The 10,000-nt window shown below is 48.9% G+C and overlaps 1 protein-coding gene across 1 annotated transcript in view; it reads left to right on the top strand.

Annotated features, from left to right (window-relative positions):
* The first annotated feature begins 9,294 nt into the window (after positions 1–9,294).
* Positions 9,295–10,000, top strand: part of bace2 (beta-secretase 2) — a 16,350-nt gene continuing 15,644 nt past the window's right edge. Inside the window, exon 1 of the mRNA XM_031573913.2 lies at positions 9,295–9,869. Coding sequence (XP_031429773.1) covers positions 9,579–9,869 — 291 coding nt within the window. The 5' untranslated portion in view covers positions 9,295–9,578. The remainder of the gene's footprint in view (positions 9,870–10,000) is intronic.

The raw sequence follows: 10,000 nt of genomic DNA, 5'->3' as shown, positions 1-10,000 counted from the left end.
ACCACAAATCTCCCTCGGGCAGCAGGTCTACGATGCACTGGAAAAACAAATGAAAAGCCATTGGTGCTGCTGCTGCTGGTGCTGCTGGTGGTGGTGGTGTTGCTACTGCTGCTGCAGCAGAGTCTGCTGTCTCTGCCACAACTGCCGCCGCCGGCACCACCACCACCACGCCGTTTCTGCTGTCGTCGCTGCGCTTATCTGAGAGGTTTGCTTTTACAAACGTTGTGCTGCTTTGGTTGACATGTTGCGGACAGCCGTGAACACACAGGCTATGTCAGGTAACACCACCACCCCCCCTTCCACCACCACCATGACCCGCCCCCCCCCCCCCCCCCCTTTAGTCATCGACAACGCCATTGGCAGGAGGGCAGCAGCAGAAACAGACCTAATGCCCCCCCAACACACACACACACACACACACACACACACACACACCTCCTCCTCTTCGCTGACCCCCACCCACCGCTGTCTTCTGTAGCGCTACGGATGTGCGACACCAGAGCCCCACCCTGCCTCAGCAACCCCTGGCTGCTCCTCATTGGCCAGCTGTCAGGCGTGGAGCAGCATATCTATAGCCAACCTTGAAGTGCTAAACTAGGGCACTGAGGAGTTTCGTGAGAGAGAGAGGAAGAGAGAGAGAGAGAGAGAGAGAGAAGAGAGAGGAGGAGATGGATGCAGGGAATAGGCAAGAATGTGATCCTGAAGAAGCTGTGTTTTTTTTTTGTGTGAGTGTGTGTGTGTGTGTGTGTGTGTGTGTGTGGCTTAGTAAATGACAGCCTCTCTCGTATTCTCACTGGGGTGCATCTTCAGCCACTGTGAATGATTCAGTGGCTCAAACGGACCACATCAACTCAGATCAAGTGATATTTCAAATTTCCCCCCTAAATTCCTAATTGTGAAAAAATCCAACATTTAATTGATATCTCTCATGCATAATGTGACAAGGTAAAGAGTGATTCAGAAAAAAAAAAGGAAAAGGATCGCTGTGAGATACCAAATGAATGAGAGCTAAAGGTTTAACACCGATGGTCTGGCAGTCATTCATTAACCTCCCGGTTGCCCGGCGGTTTTCCCCTGCCTGTGAACAGCTATCAAAGTGCGGCTCACACAAATTGGGTCCGCTGGCTTGTTAGAAAGCTGCGGAGGGATGGCGGTAATAAGCGTCTTGAATTTGACTTCTCTGCTTTACGACTCAATCCAGTGCGGGGTCGCAGTGTTGCCTAGTAACGATGGCATACAACTGACCTTATCTCGCGTGGTCATAAAAATGTATGAAGCCCCCCCCCCTCCCCTTTTCTCTCTTTCCCTCAATCCTACCACACTCACACACACACACACACACCCTCCTGTCCTTTATCCATACACCCCCCTCTACACACACACACACACACACACTCACACACCACCCCCCCTGAACACAATCACCCACACGCAGCCAAGGGCAAAGCACTCTCTGCATTCTCTTATCCCACTGTCACAGCAATGTGTATGTGTGTGTGTGTGTGTGTTTGTGTGCGTGTGTATTTGTGTGCATCTGTGTGCTTGCCTCTGTGTGCTTGCCTCTGTGTGTTTGCCTGTGTGTGTGCGTGTTTGTGTGCATGTGTATTTGTGTGTGCACCTGTGTGCTTTCCTGTGTGTGTGTGTGTGCAAGTGTTTTTGTGTGTGCATCTGTGTGCTTGCCTGTGTGTGTGTGTTTGTCTGTGTGGATGTGTATTTGTGTGTTTGTGTGTGTGTGTGTGTGTGTGTGTGTGTGTTTGCCTGTGTATGTGTGTGTGTGTGTGTGTGTGTGTTTGCCTGTGTGTATGTGTGTGTGTGTGTGTGTGTGTTTGCCTGTGTTGTATGTGTGTGTGTGTGTGTTTGCCTGTGTGTATGTGTGTATGCGTGTGTGTGTGTGTGTGTGTTTGCCTGTGTGAATGTGTGTGTGTGTGTGTGTGTGTTTGCCTGTGTGTATGTGTGTATGTGTGTGTGTGTGTGTGTTTGCCTGTGTGTATGTGTGTGTGTGTGTGTGTGTGTGTGTGTGTGTGTGTGTTTGCCTGTGTGTATGTGTGTATGTGTGTATGTGTGTGTGTGTGTGTGTGTGTGTGTGTGTGTGTGTTTGCCTGGGAGCTCCCTTGTTTCATTACAGGGGGGTTATCTGAACCAGAACAGAGCTGGCTATATGGCACATGGCGGTGTGGGGGGGGGAGGGGGGGGGACTGCTGCTGCTGCTGCTGCTGCTGCTGCTGCTGCAGAGTGGAGCCACAGAGCAGGTATCACTGGGCTCTCCTCCTCCTCCTCCTCCTCCCCCTCTGCCTCCACCTCCTCCTCCACCTCCTCCTCCTCATCCTCCTATTTTCCCTCTTCCTCCTCCTCCCCCTCTGCCTACACCTCCTCCTCCACCTCCTCCTCCATCTCCTCCTCCTAATATTCTGCCTCCTCCTCCCCTTCCGCCTACACCTCCTCCTCCTTCTCCTTCTCGCTTGCAGGAGGTGGGAAGGAGGACCAAAGGCTTGAGCCACATCCAACAGAAGGGAAATGGAGGAGGCTCCAATCAGTGAAAGGCAACGGCAGCAATGATCCCCGACCCCCCCCCCCCACACACACACAGGCAAACGCACACAAACACACACTCCCAGAGTGGCGCCAATACAGGCTTGGAGGGGGGTGGGGAGGGGGGGGGGGTTAGCCGGTGGAATCCATCCTTGCAGGTGGTAGGAGTGCGCGCGCACACACAAACACAAACACACACACACACACACACACACACACACACACACACACACACACACACACACACACACACACACACACACACACACAAACACACACACACACACACACACACACACACACACACACACACACACACACACAACGGGGGCAGTGGGATTCAACTGCACCATTGTTGTTAACCCATTCGTCCCCATATACCCCCAGAGAGGCTTGTTGTTGTTGTTATTGTTGATGAAATGGTTTCACTACTGAGAGTCTTTTCCTTACATTTCCATTCTTCATCACAAAGTCCAATCTAAGGTATATAAATATCAATTTGCATGTGTTTGTGTGCATGTCTGTATGTTTGTGTGTGTATGACTGTGTTATCTACCTGGTTACTGTATATATATATATATATATATATATATATATATCATGCTTATATATCTGAATACAAACACACACACACACAAACACACACACACACACACACACATATATCTATATGCATATCTATCTATCTATCTATCTATCTATCTATATATATATATGCATTACACAGTAAGTTTCTATGTGAATTAACAACAGTCAGAGAAAAAAAGAGAGAGAGAGAGAGAGAGAGAGAGAGAGAGAGAGAGCAGTGCGGAGGGCTCTTTATTGGCTGACTCTGTTTGTGTCTCCCTGAGCTGAGTTGCGTTGGTGGGGAAGGAGGTAATGAGGCAGCCTGGGCGTGTGTGTGTGTGTGTGTGTGTGCAGGGCGCTCCTGGGTCTCCCGTGAGAGACGTGTGTGTGTGTGTGTGTGTGTGTGTGTGTGTGTGTGTGTGCCACCCTACAGGGCCTGAAGCGCCACGCTGGCTCCCCCGCGCCAGAGACGAGGAGCCTGGAGACGGTGACGCCCACAGCGGCGACGGCTTCCCAGCCCCCCCCCCCCCCCCGCCCCGACGACGACGCCTCCTGCTGCCATGGGAACGTGTGAGCATGGCGGGCCCGCAGAGAGCGGGGTGGCGAGACGGACACGCGCTTGTCCCCGGAGCAGATGGCACGGGCGGCAGGGGGGCACTCGGCAGACGGGCACAGGTGAGGGGAGCGCCACTTAGGCACCGCAGCACAGACCCAGGGCTGGCAGGTACAGCGGAGAAGGAGGAGAGACAGACATACACAGAGGGAGATGGAGAGAGAGAGAAAACGAGGGATGCAGAGAGAGAGAGACAAATGAGGGACGCAGAGAGAGAGAGAGAGAGAGAGAGAGAGGAAGAGAGAGATAGGGGAGGGAGGGAAAGAAAAGAGAGACATGAGGGAGAAAGATATATGAGGGCAGGAGGGAGGGAGGGAGGGAGAGAGAGAGAGAGAGAGAGAGAGTTCTAATACTAATTGGCAGAAACACTGACACCATGCTTGCAGGTGACACCTGAGACGACTGAGTCAGTCCAGATGGCTCGCCTGGGGATCACGGAGACTCACAGGGGCACGGAGGAGAAGCACTGACAACACTCAACCGCTCAATATCACACAGAGAGACAGGGAGAGACGTAGTATTTGCACCTTTGTATTCCTCAAACGCCTTTAAGGTCCGCTCAGCAAAAAAGAGAGAGGAATCATACAGACTTGTGGTCACAGCTCTGTGATCATCATTACCCTACTCTGAATGTAAACAACCGTGTCTTGCAAGTGCATGGAAAACAGCCCCTTGAATAGCAGGTGTTTGGATATCAGCTAAGATACGTGTAAGACGAGTGGATAACGCAGGTCAGTGTGTTTGGATATCAGCTAAGATACGTTTAAGACGCGTGTATAACGCAGGTCAGTGTGTTTGGATATCAGCTAAGATACGTGTAAGACGCATGTATAACGCAGGTCAGTGTGTTTGGATATCAGCTAAGATACGTGTAAGACGCGTGTATAACGCAGGTCAGTGGAAGAGGCCTGATCAGGTAGTCAGAGTGGCCTGGCGTCCAGCAGCGACACCAGGCATCAGCACTGTGACCTTGACGTTTTCAGCACTGTGACCTTGACGTTTCCAGCAGTGTTACCTGTATGTCTGAAGAGCAGTTTGATCATCGTCCACCTCATGGTCCAGGGTCTGTGCATAGTTTGCCTCTGATTTGTAGATTCCTGTAACAACTGAATGTCCCTCAGCTCTCGTCCAGCTCAGACAGAGAGGAGGTGTGCACATCCACCTCAAGAGGCACATCCACCTCAAGAGGCACATCCACCCCAAGAGGCACATCCACCTCAAGAGGCACATCCACCTCAAGAGGCACATCCACCTCAAGAGGCACGCCAGAGGTAGAGCAGATGTCCACAAAGTAGAGTTTTTGCTCCCAAAAACATTCCATGCAGAATCTGGACCTGGGCTTGATCAGATCCTGGAATCAGTGTTTGGAATCCTGGATCCTGGAATCAGTGTTTGGAATCCTGGATCATGGAATCAGTGTTTGGAATCCTGGATCCTGGAATCAGTGTTTGGAATCCTGGATCCTGGAATCAGTGTTTGGAATCCTGGATCCTGGAATCGTCCTGGATGTTGGAATCCTGGGATGGCTATACCTGGCCTGCCCTTATCAGTGGACAAATCCGTGTGTGGTGCAGACAATGTCCTGAGCAGCTCATACTGCTGAGAGCAATCTCACTGATCTCATGTGCTCTCAACAGTGCACTGCTGTTCTGGTCTAAATGACCCCATATGCAATGAACACAGCTCTCTTCCTGGGCTAATATTGACTTTCTAGATGGATGGCATACCATGCACAAACTTCATTTCGTTTCATGCTAAAGAAAAAAAATCATATTTTTCATCCCAGAGTTTGTGCTGCCAACACACCCTAGCCACTTCTTGATTCATTCTTCAGAGGATAATTTAATGTCAAATGTAAGGGGGGAACCCATGTGTGGGGGGGGCCTCTGTGAGGAAATCAAATCTAATGTACAAGGTGCTGCATGTTCGAGGGGGGGGGGGGGGGGGATTGAAACACAAACATCACTCCTACCTGCCACTGTCTCGATGTAAGTATACTCAGGGCAATTTATATACAGATGCTCGAACTGCGTGCGAATACAGAACACATCAGAGGCAGATAAAACATGTGCTCTCAATTAAAGAGAGAAATCGCTGCGAGAGGGAGATAGATAATTGCTCCCTCTCTCTCTTCCTCTCCCTCGCTCTCTCTCTCTCTCTCTCTCTCCTCTTTCTCTCCCTCTCTCTCTCTCTCAAGTGACATGTGAGAGTTAACCAGGCGATTTTGAAGTAAGCGGGAGCACTTGTAGTGAAAGCGGCGCTCGGCCCAATTTAGCAGCTATGCCAATATCAGTCACAGTGGGGCTGCGGTTCCCCCCCCCAGGAGGAGCCATAAACATTCAGATGAACGCGCTGAATTAAGAAATTAAGAAGCGCAGGGAGAGGAGACGAGAGAGACAGAGAGAGAGAGAGAGAGAGAGAGAGAGAGAGAGCAAGGAAGAGAGGGGGAGACCGCAGAAGGGAGAGATAGGGGAAGAGAAAGTAAGATTGAACCTGGAAGATGGAAGGAGAGAGAGCACAAGGAAGACAGTGTGGGAGAGAGTACTATGAGGAGAGAGAAGGAGAGGGGGGGCACAAGGAAGAGAGAGAGAGAGACAGAGAGAAGGAGAGGGGGGCACAAGGAAGAGAGAGAGCGTACAATGAAGAGAGAGAAGGAGAGAGAGCACAAGGAAAAGATAGAGAGAGAGAGAAAGAGAGACAGAGAGAAGGAGAGGGGGGGGCACAAGGAAGAGAGAGAGCGTACAATGAGGAGAGAGAAGGAGAGAGAGCACAAGGAAGAGAGAGAGAGAGAAAGAGAGACAGAGAGACAGAGAGAAGGAGAGAAAGAGTGAGAGATCATCTATAAGCAGTCTTGAGAAAAAGTCATGAACCTCAGACGCATTCTAAAAAAGAGAACATCGACTGCATCCTCCCCACATCAACCCTCCTTCACACAAGACAGTTTAAAACGGACACAGATCAAACAGACACTGCAGCCGCAGCAGCAGCAGCAGCAGCAGCAGCAGCGATCAATTCAGATTCTCCATCTTCCTCAACCCACCGCACCCTCACACATCTCACCTCACCTCGCCTCACCCCGGCACCGAGGCAAACAATGCCCCCTCTGCCCCCCTAATGCACTACAAAAGGGCCCGTGGCTTCTGTCCACGCGGAAAATAAGGTTTAGCGCAGAAACATGTGGCACGGTCATTACGGTACATCCCTCTTAATCCCAGATTGTGCAGCCTCCTCTTGGCTCGCTGTAATTACACAATATCCAATATCACATGGAAATACCAACAGATGCACTGTGTCTAAGACAGGCATTATGTGCTTAGAGGTGGCCCAGTAATGCTCACAGTGCCAAGGCTGCTGATTAACAAGTGTGATGTCGCCATGTTCTGGGGCCCCGCGCCTTCTGTGAAAACACACACACACACAGACGCGTGTGTCTGTGTGTGTGTGTGTGTGTGTGTGTGTGTGAGCATACACACAACAGGTGGATAAGCATCGAGACGTCTGTGACTGAAGATGTAAACACGCAAACAGCTCTGCACACAGCAGAGTAACACGGTGGATAATGAACAGCTGGCACCAGATGAATCCTTGGAAGTACATCTTATGACGAGCATGAAGAAATAAGTCACTGTAGTCTGTGTCAAAATCCTGATGCTCTTGTTGTTGTTGTTGTTGTTGTTATTGTTGCGAGGCTATCCATCATGGATCCATATATGTTGTACAGGGCCATGCATCATCTATAGATTCATGAGTATAGAAATCTGACCACGCTATGAGCGCACATACACATCCATTGTAAAAGGAAATTCAAACAGCAACATCAGGCGCACCATACAAAAATGAATGTGTGTGCGTGTGTGTAGTACTCAACATTAACAAGCATCTCGTCCTCAGCCGGCAGTGCAGAGAGGAGGCGACTAGGCCACCCACTGAACACATTCTAATGACAGAGCCCAAGTGTTGATGCTGTGCACACTCCAGCATTCTCTGCCTGCGCTTGAGAGAAACATGGCCACTACCCTGCTCCTTCTTCACATTCAGCCGCAAGAGGGGATTGGGCAGAGGCGAGGGAGGGGCAGGGAAGGGAGAGAGAGAGAGAGAGAGAGAGAGAGAGAGAGAGAGGGGGATAGGAGGAGGAGGAGTGTCTCAGTCTTAAGGTGAAAGGAGAATGCAGCTTTTTTCTTCTTCCTCCTCAGAACGGTCATCCTCCGTGGCTTTCATTAGTAGAACGCAACTGGCGCTCGGCTAAGATTAGGAAGCAATGTTCCGGCAAAAGGAGATTTGCACACCAAACGGCGCGGCCGCTCACTCCACTAATCTGGCTAATTTGCTGCCCAGTGCGTCGGAAAACACCGAGTGGGGGGAGGGGAGAAGGAGGGGTCAAACGGTGGCGTAAAATGGTGTGCGGCGCCCTCGTGTGATCTGAAACAGAAATACAACCACAAATCGGGTGTTTTTCAGATTCCCATTCCACCATGCCAACGATCACGTGCACGTTCAGAAAACAGTGCAGCCTTTGATGATTTGGGGATTAACAGGGATATTCGACAAAGTGAGCATATATAAACAAATGGCCATTATTACATTTCCTCAGAATTGTTCACTGTAATTCCGCTGCTTATTGCCATCTACTCTTCATACACATGAGACCAACAACCACTGCTGCCCAGTGATAAACAGTACATTGGATGCGCCCGGCTTTTAAGGAATCGATCTTTACTTCTGCAGTCTGTAACATAGCGGCCGGTGTCGCGACGTTATCTCTCTCTCTTATTACGGTACGCTGATCATGTCGTCCCTGCGACATCGGTCACGTGATTCTAGCCCCGGGGGAGTCTCCACCTTAATGGCACTTAAGTATCAGGTCAGCAGGTCATTTTCATGAAATCACATGGATCAGCGGGCTGTAGCCCGGGGATGAAGATGCGAGCTAAAGGAAATGGATCTGTATCTTAGACTTTTTTTTTATGGCAGATTATAAAATCCCCTTTGTGTTTGCGCTCAGATAGCCTATCTATGCAAATTCAGTCAAATAATTCAGAAATGCCCCTCACTCAGCGGAACATAACCTACGTAATTAAAAGTGTTCCAAGATATCCTATTTGATAAAATAAAATAAAATAAAAACTGTCGTAAAACAATCATATTCAATCATTGTTTACAGGAGATGGTTGAGCCTTAAAGTGGTTATTAGTGACGATATTGGGTCTAAGTTAAATCCAGTATGATACATCTGGACCTATTCACTTTCAGTTTGCTTACATAAGTTCCAAAGGTTTGCACGAAACCCCACAGCGTTAAAAACATTCATTAAATAGCCCACAATTCTCTTTCTGTGGATAGTTAGTTCTGTAGGTTAGTTAATTGCATCGCTATAAAATGCGTCTGTTTATGTGTGCCTATACATACTTTCTATCAACAGTAACGAAAAACCAATGTAAAGGAATGTATATATTACTATTATTGTTATTATTGAAAAAATAAAGTAATTTGTAGGATATGGGCCATTTAAATAGCTACAGGACTTCTCCCAGTCTCTACACACCACAGGGTCACATGTTGTTCCTCTCTGGGAAGGAGCAAAAGTTTTGAATTGCGTCGTCACATCCGTCATCTGGCCATCAGGAAGTTTTAAATTCGCTTTCGCTGTCGACTCACTCTCACACAGTGCGAGTATAGCTATGGTTACAGTGTTTTCCCGGTAAACTGTTATTTCCAGCGTCTTTTCAAGCATTCCGCAGTCGGAGATTCATAGCAACTTGGAGTGTAAGCAGTCGATAAGAAAAAAACAACAACCAACGAACCATGTTGACGACGAGAAGCTGACACTTTAATTTTGGAATGATCAGTTTGCCTTGAATGTATTTTTCCCATGGAGAAAACTCAGGGCATGTTACCCGTAAGGGTGTTGGTGTTGTGCCTTTTCTTTTCTTTATGCAGTTCAAGGTTTTCCATTCCTCTTAAAATCTTTACGGGCAAGTTCAACTCTTCTGTAGACCTGGACCTAACTCCCTTGCAAAAAATTGAAACATCTGGGAATGGTCTGTCTCTGGCGTCGGATCCATCGGGTATCGTGAACTTCTTAGACATGGTCAACAACTTGCAAGGTGATTCGGGAAGAGGTTACTACATGGAGATGTTGATCGGGACACCAACCCAAACGGTAGGATCACACAGCACATCACGTACTCAAAGATATCCTTCACTTATTCTGCATAAGACTTAAAAGGCAACTCTCAGTAACCGAACGGCATTTTAGTTGTTTTCACTTGGAATTGGCCTGTATCCATCCAG

This window comes from Clupea harengus, chromosome 9 (genome assembly GCF_900700415.2).
Source record: "Clupea harengus chromosome 9, Ch_v2.0.2, whole genome shotgun sequence".
NCBI lineage: Eukaryota > Metazoa > Chordata > Actinopteri > Clupeiformes > Clupeidae > Clupea > Clupea harengus.
Note: the sequence above shows the minus strand (reverse complement) of the source record. Positions and strands in the feature narration are given on the sequence as shown.